General features: G+C 36.6%; 1 protein-coding gene across 1 annotated transcript; it reads right to left on the bottom strand.

The window, feature by feature from the left end:
- Positions 1-7,290: 7,290 nt before the first annotated feature.
- On the bottom strand, positions 7,291-14,159 carry LOC110024466 (BTB/POZ domain-containing protein NPY4-like). Its single transcript, XM_020724445.1, has 5 exons — positions 13,983-14,159; positions 12,981-13,613; positions 11,617-11,686; positions 9,948-11,129; positions 7,291-7,972 (listed from the first exon to the last, which is right to left on the bottom strand). The coding sequence occupies exons 2-5, from the start codon at positions 13,040-13,042 to the stop codon at positions 7,451-7,453; spliced, it is 1,836 nt and encodes a 611-aa protein (XP_020580104.1). The 5' UTR covers positions 13,043-13,613; positions 13,983-14,159; the 3' UTR covers positions 7,291-7,450.
- Between the last annotated feature and the right edge of the window lie 4,708 nt (positions 14,160-18,867).

Below are 18,867 nucleotides of genomic sequence, written 5' to 3' on the forward strand. Positions count from 1 at the left end.
TATATATATATATATATATATATGTATGTATATATAAATAGAGAGAGAGAGAGAGAGTCATCGCCGTCTCACAAGCAAATGTATCAAGAAAGGGAAATTGGGATCACATTTTGTTGTACAAGAAAATTGAAGAACCCGATACTTTTATAGATCGGTCGATTTGAAGATATTTTCTGGCCTAAAATACAAGAAAAATGAAGATTCACATGCTTCTCATAGACCGATGGATTAGAAGATCTTTTCCTGTCGGAGTGTCTCGTGACCATAATCAATGTGTCTTATAGACAGTTGGACAGACTGACAGCCCGATGCAACCCCCTTAACCAGGGACGCTGCTAGGAAGCTGCTGAAATTTATGGTGATTTTGGACTTACAAATGTTCTTACAAAATTGAATTATTTGGAATTAAAATAATGTTGAAATAGAAATAAAGAAAAACAAAAACAAATTGTGAGTTAAAAGTCTCATATTTGATTATATCTGAATGTGATCAAATAAAAATACATGTTCTTATATAAAATGAATGTTTACGTGGTCTATTTAAATATATAAATTGGAGGGGTCAATATTAAATTTAACATGCAAAATTATAAATTAGAGGGGATAAGCTTGTAAGCTTGAATTGAATATGAAAAGTCATAAATTGGGAGGCTAAACAGAATTCTAATATCAAATTATACAACTTGGGGCTAAAACTTGATTGAATCTAAGCATTGGGGCTGGCAAATTAACTCAAATATGAATATATAAATTAAAGTTAAATTCAAAAATTAAATGTCATTCTTAAATTTTAAACTTATACTTATATATTCAATTCTGCCACCGGATTCGCAACATGTTTACAAGCGAACGCAAGACAGTATTTTATAAAGCTTAAAATGAAATCTTACATTCAAGCTATTTGATTTAATTCATATCTTAAAAACATATGAATTGTTTTAAGACACCAAATATTCCAAATAAAATAGCTCAAATACATAAGTAAATCGCCTTCGTCACCAGATTCACAATAGTCCTACTAGCGAACAAAAGGCGAACCCTTTTTAATGTTTAAAATTATAGTGCTCCAGCAAATACTTAAGCTCTGAATGATTTAAAAATCTATATAAAATCCATATTTATTTTTCCAAGTCAAATGAAATATTTTGAAATGTGATTCTACTCGAGACTAATGAGTACTACTTGAGATAATCTTGAGCAATATATGCTTTAAGGGTCTATATATAAAAAAAATCAATTACTCATTAATGTTTTAATAATAGGTTTGAGAATGTTGCGCGGGCTAATCAGATCGTTTTGCCTATAAGGTTGGGTTGTAAGTCTTTTGTAAATTCAAAATAAATCTTCAAATCCTAAAATAGGAATTTACAAGTTTAAATCATCAAGCTAGTCGGATCATTCTTATAAAGACAGGAGCCGATATGACTTATATCCTAAAAGTGTAAACTGACAAAATTAAATCTCCATTTCAAATACGAAAGCTTTAAATGTTCAAATTTTCGATGATGGTTGTGTTGATCGAAGAATTTAATCAGAGGGGTCAATTTTTTAAATCAAGTTTTTCGAAGTAACCAACAAAATATTTAAGCTAAAATTTAATTAGTTGAGACTTAAAAGTCAATTCCATCCAGCCTCCACAACAGTTTATCGACGGAGACAAATTTTAGGAAGACGTGCTATCATCAAATGCAAGCCAATATGAGTTAGCTTCAATTGCTCTTCATACCCCATTACAAGCGGATTTGTGTTCCCCACTGGAAGAGGGGTTATCAAATACAAGCCAGTAGAAGTCAACTTTAATTGCTCCTCACTCTTAATTATAAGGAAATCTGTGTTCCTCACAGGAACATGGATTATGGATTATCAAAAACAAGCTAATATGAGTCATCTTCAGTGTTTCTCACTCCCCGTTACAAGCAAATAAAAAAAGTCATCGCTAATTGAGGGTGAAATCTTTGGGTACTATTTTATGTGCAACCCAATCAACCTTATGAAAATTTAACACTACCAAGCTCTCTCAAAAAACAAAACTAAAGCAAATGCATAGAGTGCCCGGGGAGCGATCGCGAATTTTCGGAGCTCACATAACTATGCATGGAAAGTTATACTCCACTTTTTAAAAGTTAAAATGGTGGTATTTTTAATGTCATAGAAATATTTGTGTGGTATTGTTGAAAGATCTCGAAAATACTAATGATTATATTTCATATTTGTTATAATTCTATATTTAGAGGGTTATAAATTATATGAGGGATCTTGAGAATCTCTATTTATTTCTCCCCTTAAATAAGAGAGATTCGCTGCCTCTTATATTTTGTTAGTATTCATTTCCTTTTCTAATGTATTCTATTTTTATTATTTATACTCCTCTTTTTATCAATAAAATTAAGACTTCTCATATCTTTTTGTGGTATCAAAGCCATATCAATCTTCTTCAGTATGACGACTTTTTCTTTTTCCTCCTAAGAAATATCCTCCGTCTCATCTGCCCAAGTTCCAACCAGAATCGATGACACTTCATCCCTCATCACTGGCCACAAACTCAATGGCCAGAACTACCTTCGGTGGTCTCAATTCGTCATGATGTTTATCTGCGACAAAGGCAATGACGACTATATCACCGGTGATGTCGTTGCTCCGACCAAGAATGACCCAAAATTTCGGACATGGATTGCAGAAAACCACATGGTCATGTCGTGGTTAATCAATTTCATGACCAACGACATCGACGAAAATTTTCTTCTCTACGACACGACCAAGAGTATTTTGGATGTTGCTCGACACATACTCTCACTCGGATAACACATCCAAGCTCTTCGAGATTGAGTCAATCCTCAACGATCTTCGCCAAAGTGATCAATCTGTGACTTAGTATTTTAATGCATTCTCATGTTACTGGCAGCAGATTGACATGTATGAAGTCCATGTCAGGTCATGCACTCTGGACTCCAACTCATACCGTCAGATCATTGAGCAAAAAAGGATATTTAAACTCCTTCTCGGCCTCAACAACTCTCTCGATCATGTCCGCTCTCGTGTATTAGGCTTCGAACCACTACCGAGCATTCGCGAGGCCTTCTCCGAGGTTTGCTGCAAAGAAAACCGCTAGAAAGTCATGCTTGGGCTTATCTCCACCTCGCCCAATCTCTCCATTGACGCATCCACCCTTGCAGCTTAGGTTACTCCGCCTCAACACAACGACAACCCATCACGCAAGGGCCATCCCTGGTGCGACCACTGCCGCAATTCAGGCCATAATAAAGACACTTGTTGGGTGCTTCATGGAAAGCCGGTCGATTGAAAGCCTCGGTCTGATCGCGCTCCCCGTGCCATCAGCGTCGTCGCTGCCGATGACCTTCTTACACCAGCGCCCAGTCCACTCAGCAAAGAGCAACTAGATTTGTTGCACAAACTGATTGGCAAACCACCTGATCTGGCTATTCCCGACCCCATCACCAGCCTGCTCACGCATCAAGGTACGTTCTACCATGCCTTCACAGTCAATCAAGAATCCATCGGTCAGTGGATCATCGATTCTGGCGCTTCTCATCACATGACTGACGATGTCTCCCTTCTCCATGATTATATGTCGTGCGAAGACAACTCCACCATCAGCGTTGTCGATGACTCTGTCTCTAAAGTCATCGGTTTTGGCTCCGTGCACATCACCCAAAACATTCCACTTTTATTTGTGCTTCATGTTCCTACTTTAAATTATAAATTAATATCCATCGGAAAGTTGACTAGTGATCTGAGGTGTATTGCTAAATTTTTCCTTACCACGTGTGAATTTCAAGATGCGGACTCGGGAAAGACGATTGACAATGTTGAGTTGTGCTTGGGTCTCTACGTCATCAACGATACTTCACCACCACAACATCGTTGCGGACATTTGTCTACCCAGATTCTCTCTTCAACTCTAATGTCAATAAAGATTCTGAGATCATGTTATGATATTTTCGTCTCCACCATCCAAATTTTATGTATCTGGCAAAATTATTTCCAAATTTATTTATCAATAAAGATGTTCGTTCTTTCAATGTGAATTTTGTCAACTTGCCAAAAACACTCGCACGTCATTTCCACGTGTTGGTTACACCTCTTCCCGACCCTTTGCACTTATTCACAGCGATATTTGGGGCCCATCCCGTGTTACAACTCGTACCGGGACTCGGTGGTTTGTCTCCTTTATTGATGATCACACTCGACTAACGTGACTATTTCTTATGAAAGATAAATCTGCTGTTGGTCACATATTTTAACAATTTTACTCAATGATCCAAATACAATTCCAAACCTCCATCTAGGCACTCAAGACTGATAAAGCAAAGGAGTACTTCGCTTTCGTCCTCGGCTCTTATCTCACCTTTAAAGACATCCTCCATCTCAGTTCTTGTGTCGGCACTCGTCAACAACATGGGATCATTAAACACAAAAACTGCCACCTTCTCGAGGTGGCCAGCTGCCTTGGCTGCCTCATGTTTTCCTCTAACGTGCCTAAGGTTTTTTAGGGTAATGTTGTATCTACTGCAGCCTACCTCATCAACAGGATGTCTTCTCGAATCCTCAAATTTTAAAGTCCAGTCCAACTCCTTCTAAAATCATTTCCCCGCACCAAGGCAATTACCTAAAGTCTACCTACTGCTCCTCCTTTGTTCACATTCATTAACACAATCGCAGCAAACTTGACCTCAAATCTACTAAATGTATTTTCCTCGGCTACTCGCCTCTTCAAAAAAGGTATAAGTGCTACTTTCCTCTCACAAGAAAAACCTACAACACTATGGATGTCACCTTCTTTGAAAATCAGCCTTACTACCTAAATTCTATATTCATGGGGAGACTTTAAGGGAATATCAATCTTGGGGGGACAACGATTTCATACCACCACACACCAAATTTTCGTCCCTTGAACCGAACTCATTATCTCCCAACTCGGATTCGTGAAGTTCATCCAACTCACGTGAAAATGTACCTAACAATCAGTCCCCGTCTAGTCCTCAAGTGTCCAATTCACACATAGATCACCCAACACATCCAACACCAATCCAAGAGTCAGAACCAAATCCAACTTCTCCATAAATTCACTCAGGTACGAACACACTTGAACATGAATCTACTATACCTATGATTGATGACTTCGACATTCCAATTACTTTAAGGAAAGGTGTCAGGTCTATCCGAACTCCACTCAGGCACGAACACACAATGCATCTGATCTCCAACTTTGTGTCCTATGAAAGACTATCTTCAGCTTACCGAGCCTATGTCACTGCATTCGACAATATACAAGTCTCAAACATTATTGATGAAGCTCTCAAACTCTCGGGATAGAAAACAACCATCAATGAGGAAGTAAGAGTCCTACAAAAAAATGGTACACGGACTGTTTAAGACCTGCGAAAGGGAAAGAAAACAATCGGTTGCAAATGGATCTTCAAAGTCAAATACAAGGCAGATGGTATAATTGAGAGATTAAAAACACGTGTCGTAGCAAAAGGTTTTTCACAGTCTTACGGTATTGATTACCAAGAAACCTTTGCCCCTGTGACCAACTTAACACCATCAGAATCATTCTCTTACTTGCGACAAATGAAGATTGGCAGCTACATCAACTCGGCGTGAAAAATATTTTTCTAAATGGCTATTTGGAAGAAGAAGTTTACATGGAAGCACCTCCCGAACTAGAAGCATCCTTTTAAGGCATCAAAGTCCGCAAACTCCAAAAATCATTGTACGACCTCAAACAATCTCCCCGAGCATGGTTCAACAGATTTGCAAAATCAGTGACAAAACAAGGGTATACTCAGTGTCAGACAGATCATACTCTCTTCGTGAAAACCTTTCCCAAAAAGAAGATTGTAATTCTAATCGTATATGTCGACAATATCATCCTCACTGGAAATCCACTGGAATCATCCTCACTGGAAATCACGAAGAAGAACTCACAAATCTGATAAAGCTTCTCACTCAAAAATTCAAAATCAAAAACCTCGGAAACCCAAAGTTCTTTCTCGGCATGGAACTAGCTCGATCAAACAAGGAATATTTATGTCGCAACGAAAATATACATTGGACCTGTTGAAGGAAATATGTATGCTCGGTTGCAAACCCATCGATACTCCAATGGATATCTACAAGAAGATCGACACTGAGAAAAATAGCGCACCTGTGGATAGGGGGAGATATCAGGGACTCTTGGGGCGACTCATCTATCTCTCACACACACGATCCGACATTGGTTTTTTCTGTTGGTGTTGTTAGTCAATTCAGGAACAGTCCTACGGAAGAACATATGAATGTAGTCTACAGGATCTTGAGATACTTTAAGATGACTCCAAGAAAGGGCTACTGTTTCAAAGGAATAAGGATCGAAGTATAGAAGTGTATTCAGACGCAGACTGGGCAGGGGATGTATTAGACCGACGATCGACTTCTGACTATTGCACTTATATCTAGAGAAACCTAGTCACTTGGAGAAGCAAAAAGCAGTATGTGGTATCAAGAAGCAGCGCTGGAGCTGACTTCAGAGCTCTTGCACTTGGGATCTACGATTGAATGTGGTTTCGAAGAATACTCAGTGAACTCGGAATGCTAACTGAAAAAACTGTCAAACTACAATGCGACAACCAGACATCCATCAGCATTGCAAAGAATCTAGTACATCATGATAGAACGAAACACATCGAGATCGATCGACACTTCATCTCAGAAAATATTGAGAGAGAAGTCGTCGAACTTGCATACATTCCTTCCCGACTTCAAACAATAGATATCCTCACTAAGCCTCTCAATAATAAACTTCAAAGAATTATGTAACAAGTTAGACATGTACAATCTGTACAACCCAACTTGAGGGGGAGTGTTGAAAGATCTCAAAAATACTAATGATTATATTTCATATTTGTTATAATTCTATATTTAGAGGGTTATAAATTATATGAGAGATCTTGGGAATCTCTATTTATTTCTCTCCTTAAATAAGAGAGATTCGCTGCCTCTTATATTTTGTTCTTTTTCATTTCATTTTCTACTGTATTTTGTTTTTATTGTTTTCCTTACCTGTAAGTTCTGTAATGGATATTTATACCTCTCTTTTCATCAATAAAATTAAGTCATCTCATATATTTTCAGGTATAAATGTAAAAAGTAAAGTTTAAGCATTAGATATGTAAATACATAAGAATTAGGCTGCAGGAATGTAAATGTCCCAACATCAAAATAGCCAAAAACCAATGAACCGCAAACTGAAACATCAATGATATGATCTGCACCAAACCAAAATCAAAGTTTTGCACGAAAACCATAATATATGAACCCCCTACCATCACCAAATCAGCAAAACATCCTTAATACCATATCTACACAGTCCTCTCAGCCCAACACCTCCAAAATTCAAAGAAGAAGAAGAAGAATCCTTAACCTCCCAAGCTTTTTTCTTAACAATCTGCTATGAAACCGAATGCCTCGAATTCCTCGATGGAGTCGATCTTGCCTCATCACGGTTCATCGAACCAATGCTGTTCGGCGTCCCCGAGCTACTGCTCTCACCTACCTGCATCTTCCCCAACCACAGCTTGCACATTGTTCTCTTAGGCACTAGAGCTCCCTTCACTTTCTCATTGCTCTTGTTGTCACCATTCTCTCCTATGCCATTGAGCTTTGTGGATTTGAGGGAGATAATATTTAATTCATTATCAGTATTCGTCGTTGCGGCGGACCTGGAACTTCCATAGGATGCCGACCGGTTCTCTTGATGAACCAGAGAAGAAGCTCTTCCTGATGAAAGATTAGTCCCACAGCTACATAAAGCAAACTGTTTTGATTGCTCATAATATAGAATCTGTACGACAGTTCTTAGAGGGAGACGATTGTTCTGAACTGCATGGATGCAGGAATCATGAGAAAGCTTGCTGCAGTCCAGAAGGCTGCAGATCTTCTTCTTCTCAATTTTTGTGAGGTCTGGATGCTCCTGTGACAGCAGAAGAAAGAAAATGTTGGTAAGAGCCTTAAGATTAAGCAATTTGAAAAGAAAAAGGAAGATTTATATACGCACCACACAAATCCTATGTATTTAGATTTCTAACACTAGAATTTCAATTTTGCATCATAAGGTGTATTTCAATTTTTAGAAGTTAAAATGATGGTATTGTTGATGTGATATGAAACATTAGGGTGGTCTGAATGTAATGTGTAAAGTTTAGGGGTATGATATGCAAATATATAAGAATTGGGTGGCATGTACGTAAATGCGGCTGAGAAAAATGAATGCAGGTTTGGAGCTATAAATCTTTAGGCAGAGATTGATGAGAAAGCCTAAATACAGATGTTAAGCTAAGCTGCAGCCAATGTCCACTGGAGCACACAGCTTCAAAACTCTTGAGGCAATTGGTTGCAAATTATGTAAATAAAATTTCCATTCACTGTGAGCCAATTAGAACTTTAATACCAAAAGTACCTTTAATGAATAAATTTCTAAAATTTAAGGTTTCATGCAATAAAGCATGGTAGTCATGCACCAGTGAGGATCTACAATTTGCACAATGATGTTAGGTGAATCTTGAGCAAAGCTGATCAATGGGGTGGAAGAGTTCAGGAAGGATTCAAGAAGGTTGAGAAGACTCAAGTTGTTGCAATTTTCTAAAAGTATCATGATTCATTGAGGAATGTGAATAAGAAAGAGAATGCAATTTTATGGAAACTGATTCGAGAAATACAAAGTAATATTTTGATACCGAGTTCATTGAAGATTTTGGTGAGATGAAATTTGTGGAAACTAATTCGAGAATATGAAGTAAAATTTTGAACATAAGTGCACAAAATAAGAAAATCACAGAAAACATGAGATTTAATGTGGCAAAACTCAAAAAAAAAACACCGAGTCACATTACACCAATAAATCTACTATACATAAATTTATGAGAATCTTATAAATTACACCACACTCAAGCCTCTTCACATGCCTTTGTCTCTTCCTTTGCAGAAACGAATTCAAAATCCAGCACACTACTACCAACAAAACCGACACAATAAGTAAAAAAATTGCCTAAAATCAGTTACGGGCACTGGGGCGCCTCAATGTCATGTTGTGGCACTCCAATGGGCGCTGCATCCATGTGCACACCGCAACCAGGCACTGCAGTGTTATGCTCTTGGGTTTTGAAACTGGATTGGGCAAGACAGTTATGTCTTCCTTACGCCAGGGTGCTGCAAGAATGGTGCCGAGACACTATGTACAGGAAAAAAAAAATTTCGGGGCCATTGCAATATGGGGGTGCACAGTCGGTCCCCCAAACCCCCAATAAACTCATCGTTAAGCTTGATTGGTTAAATTGAGGGCTCAAAGTTGACAACTGATCGACACAATTAGACTCCATATAATAATACAAAACTAGTTATGTTCTTTTATTTAGATGATTGAACAAGCTTGAACAATTTTTTAGTTTGGCATTTATTATTCAATAAGTAGGCTATAAAAGCTTGATAAATTGGCCATTTACTAATTTCTCATTTGCTTATTTGATGAGCTATGCTATACTTATATGAATTTTTTTTTTATATCACATCTATAGTTTACACAGTAAAGGGAAGCCGAAGAGAAAATAAATGAAAAAGTGGATGAATCATGTAAATGCTTCATTTTAAAACATTCTCTCATATTTTTTTAACTTCTTAAAGGTGTTGTTTCCCACTCTTCTATAACGCATAAAAGATTTAACTCTTAATATCAATAAAAATTTATTAAACAAACTTAAACAAGAATTTAAAGCTAGGCTCATAATCAAGCTAAGCCTAAACTACATAAGAAAAATAAAAAGTATTGATCTTCATAGTTATGCAAAGATGCCGGCTTAATCATTTGCAAAGCAACATTATATCATAGAAGGTCAACTTCAAAAAAGTAATAAGTGTATAATTGGTTTTATCTTATAATGTAGGGAATTTACCTTCAAGAATGAATCTATAGCATGATAAAGCTGATCATTAGATAGCCGTGAGGCCCCTGATACCATCTCAGCTAGTTCGATAAACGTCGAAAGTGTCAAATTAGGATCTTTGGCAACCTCCGCAAGGTACCCATCGACCAAATTTGCAACGGCTACTCTGGGACTGCCAGGCTCTGAAGAAAGACCAGGGCTTTCCTGAAGCTCTTTTGAAGTCCTCAAACTAGCTCGAGAACCACCATGCTCTTGCAACAAGAACTCTTCCACCATGCGAAGAACAATCTCTGTGTCGTATAATGTGCTCTCTCCTACCGGAATGGGAATTAATAGATCAGTCACAGATGCTTCATGCAACTGGCATCCTAGTCTCTTGATCAGCTCCTTCTTCCAATTCTCACCACAATCAATAAAGCTTGCAGCTTTCAGCAACCTAAGCATGAAACTGCATGAAACTGAGCCTCTCTCAGGAGGAAGCAACCAAACAATGGCTTCCAGTAAAGTGCGGCACTTCGCAAAGTCTCCTCCATGAGTCGCACTCTCAATGAAACCAGGTAACTTTCTGCAAGCATAAGCCTTTAGAGATTCTCCAACCACTCTACCCTCTACTCCCCCCCTGGATTTTATCGTCATTATAACCCGTTCATAGAGTTCCATCTCTAGTTCGCAGAGATCCTCGACCCACCAATCTTTTGGGACGGACTGCTGCTTCACCACTCCGTTCCAATGCAGATCAAGACCATTCTCTGATGGAAGTTTGTTTCTGTTATAAGCATAAGACCATTCGACTTTTGCAGGATCCATGGAAGCCTTAGAAGCTATGGAGTCAATGCAGGAGTTAACAATCTTCAATTCGTCTGCCCAAGGTTGCAAAATCTTTGTCGTTTGGAGCATTATGATTGAGTCTTTCCAGCAGCAAAAAATACTAGAGTTGAGAAATACGTCTATCTTATATATCAGATTCCCTTTCTCGGCAGTCTCATGCATTTCGAGGTGTTCGGCGGCACAGCGAGCTGCAGCCACGTTGTAAGCATTGAGGGTGACTATCATGCCGTAGCAAAACTTGGCACAAATCTCGAAGGATGCGGAGCCACCAGGGATATCATGAATGTCAATCTCATCACTGTTTTCTGCATCATTGGTTGCTGTTAATCTCTGCAATCTTAGGCTCTTGGACAGTAGTTGAAACTGCATAAAAATGCAAATTACTTTTTCGTTTGTTAAATGCATAGCTTTATGAGATAAGACTTCATCTAATTTCTGATGGAAAGGAAGAAAAAAGTAATGTACAGATCACTATGACTAGCCTTATCCGAACTAGTTAGAATTTTGCAGCGTTTTTTTCTTCCTAATTATGTGCCGCTGAATCGGGGCTACATAAACAAAACACATACAAACAGGCAGCTTTTTCACATAACATGTGGAAAAATGTTTCAACAGTTTTAAGACCTTCAAAGATCTGCTCCCAGATATTACTTGAGAAAATAAAAACACTTAAAAATGATGTGATTCTTAATTCAGTATTGTCTGATAAACATCTAACTGTAATAGCAATATAGATGAGTGATGGCATCCGATTAACATGTTATGGGCCAAGAGGCAGTAATTAATGGAGTTCAGAGTCACTTCTAAAGAGTAGTAAATGAAGAAAATTTTCAAAGAATTACAGTACTACCCTGTGCAGGTAAAACTTCACATCACCCACATTGATAATAATATCTGTTTCCAATTCCGTTGCCGCAAACCTGCAAACAAAAACAGTTAACAATTTAAAGCACTACGCAAGAACAAGCCTACATGATGAATTCAAGGTCTACTTAGATCTCTTATCCTAAGCCACAAGAAGGAGAAACAAATTTGTAAGCGTAGATATTAAATTAAAATAAGGTAACTGAGTGTTGTTCAGCAAACTGGCACATTTGACATGTGAAAACTACATAATGGACCCACACAAGGCTCAGACGCCAGAATGATATGAAATTAAATACAAGTACCTGTTCACTTTCTTCTTTTTGCTTAAATCCATGTATGATGAACAAAAAGGAATATCATATAGCCACTTGTGCAGTTGTATAATAAACACAAACATTTGACAGCAATAAATGCAAGTCTCATGGAATCATTAGACACAGTAGCAAAAGGTAATGACAATCATGAGCATAACTATCTTGCACTCAATGGAAACTTTTTTTTTTTTTTTTTTTTTTTTGAATCATATATATTGGAAACTTAGGTTTGTTCAAGTAAATTTAAGGGATTGGAAGGGCTTATTTGTTTGCTTATGGATAGAAAAATGATTTTTGCTTCACCCATTTTGTGTGAGAAAATGAAATCATAACATGAGAGGGAGCCTTGAAAGAATTCAATTGAGTCTAAAATAAATAATGATTTCCATTTATATTAAACTAAATGATGAAGTTCAGCAAATTGTGTTTTTCAAAATATGTTTTCTAATTTCAAGCAACCGAATGGGCCCTAAGTTTTTCAAAAAAGAAACCTATAAGAAAATATGAAAATAATGAAAAAGAAAAAGAGTGTTCTACAAACATGCCACACAATTCTCATGTATTTATTCATATAACGCCTTAGCTTAGATAGTTAGTAATATAACATCCACATTTTTAACATCACATCAAAAAATACTACTAATACTAATTTTTCTGAAGTTAGCACACATTTTGAAGCATATATTTTGATGTAAGTGCGACACTAAAGCATTATATAAGTAAATATTAAAGTCTAAGTTTTAGATATGTAAATACATAAAAATTGGGTGGTATGCATATATAAATGCCGCAAAATGAAGAAAAAAAAATTTGATTTTTGATCTTTCTTTGCTTTGAGCTCTCAAGCCATACAAATTTTTGAAAATTAACTCTGAGATAAGGACACAACTCCAATAAAACAGAACTCTTGGTAACAAAATCAAGTATAGACCGAAAAAAACAACAAAAAATAGCAGGAAAATGATGATGACAAAGAACATGAACTGCAACCACCAAAACAATCTGCAAAAAAGAAAAAAAAGGGTCATCATACCTGATGTTTTTCCCATCAGACTGGAAGGCATCAGGCTTGCTTCCAAGCTTCATGTACTTCATATTCGTAGAAAATTTTGCCGACCTTCAATTCTTTTTTACAACCCTAAGACCTCACCACCTCCTCAAAGCTCATACCACGATAAAAATGTAAGTTTTACAGAAACCATACAAAATTGATTAAGCTATCAGTTGGAGTTTGATGAGACTCATTGCAAAGATGGAATCTTTAACCAATAAATAGGATGAAGAATGGGGAAGGAGAAAGAAGTGCTATATTTTCCAACGAAGAAGAAATGTCGGATTTTTAGGGTTTAAACGGACATTGAATCCAACCATCTCCTTGGAATAAGAGAGTGATGTTTCTCCAGCAAGAGACAAAGGCCACAGAGTCCGGTGCTAAAAGGGAAATACAGCAACTCCTCTAGATTCGTAAACTATAAAGAATGGCAGAGACCAACAAGCATAAGCTGACAGCACCGCTCAACTTAAATTTTCTATCTTTATTTTTTCTCTCCCCTCTTTCCTGCTCTTTCAAACATTTTCACACTGCTTTAATCTTTTTTTTTTCTTTTTGGTGAGCTACAATGGCGGAGAGCAGAATCAAGTTCCTCCAACTCCGTAATTAAATCATCTGCAAAACAAAGAAGCAGCGGCATCTCGGAGTAAGCAAATGAGAAGCTCAAACTACAAACAAGAAGGATCTTTTAAACAGACGTATTGAAGATGAGGGAGACAAAAAACAACTACTGCAGAAGAACTTAAATCCAAACAGGGAGGTAATGACCACTTGAAAGACAAAAAAATAGAAAACAGAGTGAATTAAGAGAATGTCGGGAAACTCTGCTCTTTTCTAGAAAAAAAAAAAAAAAAGAAGAAAAGGAAATTTACCACCGGGGGACCAAATAGATAGCCATGGAAATCTCACTCAAGCTGAAGTGAATAGGATACAGATAAAATGAGGGACACAAAAAGGATATCGAAGTAGCAGAAATAAGCTTACCTAATGGCAGGTGTTCTATAAGAATCACACTGGGTAGGAATAACGGAGCAAAATCGCCACCATGGTCTCCCTCCTTCTTCCTCCCTCCACATCAACTTTCTCTCATTCTCATACAAGCGCAGGATGCTCTGCTCGCAGTCCCGCCTTTAAAATTAAGCCACAAACCACTGTCTAACAGAATAAATTTATAAAAGGAGAATTACAGACATCGTTCAAAATTTATATATTTATATAACTAATGTAAATACTAATAAAATAATTGATGCTTGTGGGCTCCGAAATTTCATGAGCTCTCTCTTTAATCAGAAAGGACTCTCTATAATATGTTAAGAGAGCTTTGGAGGGTCGAATTTTTAGAAGACCGATTGAATTGTAGATAGAACAGTGTGTAGAGATTTCACACTCATTTAGTGATTACTTTTTTAATATAGGGTTTGAGGTTTATCATAGCCGCAAGCCCCTATGATTAATTATTCTCTTAATAATAGGAGAGCACTTTCGATTAAGTCTAGTCATTAAGAATTGAATATTCAACATGTATTAAGAGCAAACTTAGGATTTAAATTGTAGAATTGACCACTTGAAGCTTAAAGTGGATGGTGGGGAAATGAAGACGAACCAGATTAAGATTTCATGGTCCCATCAACACAGGTTATCATGGTCCCTAATCAACTTAGTTAGAGGAGATAGTTGACCTAATATGACAGAATGATTCTTGTCAGCAGCCATGGGTTGTGTCATCCAAGGTATTCTTGTAGATTTTGGGTAGATGTTTGTCTATAAAGACAAATTTAAGTCAACTTTAACTTACATAAGATTTTATGTTAATCAATTATACCCTCATAATTCACAACTCAAATGATAGAAAGTCGTTCAGGAACATAAGGCCTGCGGGCGTAACTATAATGTAATGATGTCATTTGAGAGCAAACACCCGATCAGAGAGCTCTGACCCGCTACTTTGTATAGTCATTTAGCGGCAAAACCACGATGATAAAGACTCGTGCCACTTTCATACTAACATGCAATTACTTTAATTATTAATATATAGGTACACTTAATCTAACATTAGCTTTTTATGAGCCGAAGACAATAAAAAATTTGTCACTCTCGATAAACTGTTGCGAATGGTGGATTGCATTTGCTTTGCTCTTACGTGATTAAATTTTTGCTTGAATTTTAGTAGATTATTTTTGAAAATCTTGAATTAAGAATTTGAACACTTCGATTGAAATTTTCAGTCAACACGGCTATCATTAGAGATTTGAACATTTTAAAACTTTTATATTTGAAGAGGGGGCATTTAGTTTTATTAATTAGACTTTTAGAGTATGGGTCATGTCAACTTCTACCCTTGCAAGGAGGAGGCTCATACTAAGAGATTTGGATTTGTAAATTTTTATTTTAGGATTGTGACATTTATTTCAAGATTACTATACTCGTCAACTTTCGTCCTTATGAGGAGTAGGATCATACTAGCGAGGAGAGACTTACATCTTGCTCTATAGATAAGACGGTTCGACATTATCGTACATCGTATTTAAACTTTTAATATTTTGGGTGGAGCACATGTGGGCTTGTAACTTTATATGTTAACACACTTTCAAGTTATTTGCATCATTCGAGTGACTTAGATGCTAATTTAAAAGATGTTTTTGAGAGACAATTCATTTCATAAAGGAGCATATGCAGCAATTTGAAATCATGCATGGTTCACTTATTGAGAGTATCAAAGTTTTAATTCATGTAAGTTATAAAATACTTTCATGGATCTCCATGTACTGCATTTTTCATTTGAATTAGAAAATATTCTTAAATTTTGTATGCGCTGAGATTATTCAAATTTTGAAATATTTTTAAAAATGCTCCTGCGTTTGCATAAATTCATTTGGAGTTTAGAAAGGATCGTGTTCTGTAAGCTAGCACACATTTCGAATTCGGTGACGATTTTTAATTCAAACATTTAAGAAAATTTCACATTTCATTCATGCTTCGCCCCTACGAGCCTAAATAGGAATAGCTTAAATTCAAAAATATAAAAATCCAAATCTTAATAATATAAGTATTGAAAATTTATATTTTAAAAGCTCATAGTTTTAAAAATTTTAAGACATTAAGGGCCTAAATATAAGAGCCGAGGTACTTGTTTTTCTAGAGTGGAGATTTTCGAAAAAAGTTCCCATTTGCCCTATGGAGGGAAAAATGATTGCATACGTACACCGCATGCACCGCATGCAGAAATGCATGCGGTGTATGATCCTGACCGTAGATCACGGTGATCTACGGTCATAATGCAATCATTTTTTTTTGAAAAAAAATTAATTTAAAGTGGAGCGCACCGAAATACATCCTAACTGTAGATTACCGTGATCTACGGCCAGGATCGGACACCGCATGCATCTCTGCATGCGGTGTATGTATGCAAACAGGGCGAGGGAATTGATTGCTAGGAGGAATCACGACTTGGAAAGACACGATATGAAGGGGTGTTTGGTTCGACATAGGAGTTTCACGCGACAATAAGGAGACATAGAACGACGAAAGACTAGGGCAGAGGGATTCTGTGTCTTCTATTTGAATAAGTAGGAGATTGCAACTTTGGTGTGGAGATAGCAGCAAGAAGAAGAAGAAGAATGCGAAGGCTAGGGCTTTAGAGAACTCACATGATTAGGAAGAATAGTGGAAATTGAAGGGACTTACGACTCTCTGGCGATTGAGAGAAAGAATGGTGGTATGGGAAGGGGACAATGTAGAGAAAAACAAGAGGAAATAATCTGTGAGTACACATATCCACTTTTTTCCTAAATTAGAGAAGATAGAATTATAAAGGTGATGCTTGTAAACGCATTGCAGTAGTTCATAGATAATAACTATAGTCTAGTCGTAATGAATATAGTTATTGGTGATAACAGACTGTAAGTGTCATGGTTGATTGCTATGAAGACATAAGTTTGTTGTGAATGTTGTGAATGGTGACAATTTATTGTATATGTCATATTTGAAAGTTATGGTTGTTGTTGGTAGCGTGGATCGTAGATGGTTATTTCAGAAGCTTCAATTGGGCAGAAATATCATAGTAGGAAGTTGCTGGAGCTGTGGGCCATGTAAGTCATAGTTGATCACATAGACCGCAGTCATGAGTTGTGATGATTTCCCTAGGCTACAATGGTGGGAGTGAAGGGTTGCATGAGCTGTGAATCATGTGGGTCATATTTGATCACATATGATCTAGTTGTAAACTACGATGACGTTTGCAGGTTGTAGTGGTTAGAGTTGAGAGCTGCACAAGCTGTGAGTCACATAGGTTGTATTGGTGAGCTGTGATGCGTCTGTAAGTAACAAAGGCTAAAGTCGCAGCCTACACTAGTTGTGGATCTCATTGGACAAAGTTGGTCATATAGGCTGAAGTGGCGCGCTGTGTTGACCTCCATAAGCCACAAAGGTGGGAGACAAGTCCCGCACGAGTTGTGGACCACGTAAGTTTTTGTGGTGAGTTGTGATGATATTCACATGTTGTAGATGTCAGAGAAAATATTTTCATGAGTTGTGAACCGTGTATGTCATATTTAGTCACGTAGGCCGCAATGGTGAGCTATGATGACTTTCCTCGGCCGCAAGACCCAAAATTGGAAGTTTCATGAGTTTTGGACTACGTAGTTGCAGTTGGTCATATAGGCCGTAGTAGTGAGCTATAAAGAGTGAGCTCTATGAGTCCGGAGAAAGTCACCGTACTTTGAGTGTACTATTAAATTATCTCAGGTGCATTGTTACACCATCATCGGGGTGTGTCATTGCACTGTATTCTGGAAGAGACCTTTCTATCAATAATGAAAAAATTCATTACACTTCATTAGACAACCATGAAAGATTCTCTTGATCAGACGACATTTAGTAAACATTCAAGTATCTTAATAATGTCAGAATTAAGCCATCTTAGGCTTGTTAGAACAGTCTCACTCCCCGCTCTCTTCCCTTGAAAAGCTTGTTTTGCCCCCACTACTAGAATGTTCAATTCGAACTTTTAAAATGTGAATCAAGATAAAACTGTTAACCATCCCTTATTTTGTGCTTTACTTTTATTTAGTTACATCTTATTCATTTTATTTTTTAAAATTAATTTGCTTTCATACTAAGCTTGCCTGACCCCTTAAAAATATGTCAGTTTTACCCCTGTGTCTCGTCGAGGTGCTCGATACGACTATAAGTTTGTCTTATTTAGACATCTTTTGACCCTCCAGTTTTGCACTGAAAGCTTCTAATGTGGTTTAACAACTTGATATAGGCTTTATTTAACTCAAGTTGGACCAATTTCGGCATCATTGGGTCTATCTCATTGAGTCGGTCAGTTTGACTATATGTTTGTTGAAATTGGAGTTCTATATGACTTTCAATAGAAGTTTGAACATTTTTTTTCTCAAAAATTGCATTAAGATTAGTTTCATGCCTATAGATTCATGGCGGATGATGAAAATTTGTTAATGGTGTATCAATAACCATAAAATCAATAATTAAAATGAGGAAAGCAAAATTAATTTTATAGGACTACTTAGGCCAAACTTTGATATGTTAACTTATATTTTATTATTTATTTAAAAAAATATATATTAAAAGGTTCTGCTACATTGGTATGTTAAAAAAAATAATTAAATTGATATGTTAACAAATATATTCAAAATCAAAATTATATTTCATAATAACAGAATGTTTGTTACATTGGTATAATTTGGTATTTATTAAATAATTAACTCATAAAATAAAAACTATTGTAATTGAACTTTATTTATGCCCTAGTCAATTATCATTCATATTAATAATTTTTTTTAATTTAATTAATAATATAAATAATTTGTGTACGCTTAATCAGAAAAAAAAATTAATATATTTA

Source organism: Phalaenopsis equestris, unplaced genomic scaffold, assembly GCF_001263595.1.
Source record: "Phalaenopsis equestris unplaced genomic scaffold, ASM126359v1 Scaffold000256, whole genome shotgun sequence".
Classification (NCBI taxonomy): domain Eukaryota; kingdom Viridiplantae; phylum Streptophyta; class Magnoliopsida; order Asparagales; family Orchidaceae; genus Phalaenopsis; species Phalaenopsis equestris.

What these genes read in the sequence shown, in the direction of transcription:
- LOC110024466 (XM_020724445.1), bottom strand. Translation starts at nt 13,042, where the DNA reads ATGAAGTACATGAAGCTTGGAAGCAAGCCTGATGCCTTCCAGTCTGAT. An exon ending in TCTGATGGGAAAAACATCAG is followed by an intron (nt 11,687 to 12,980) that starts GTATGATGACCC and finishes TTTTGTTTGCAG; the next exon opens with GTTTGCGGCAACGGAATTGG. An exon ending in CTATAGATTCATTCTTGAAG is followed by an intron (nt 7,973 to 9,947) that starts GTAAATTCCCTA and finishes CTGCTGTCACAG; the next exon opens with GAGCATCCAGACCTCACAAA.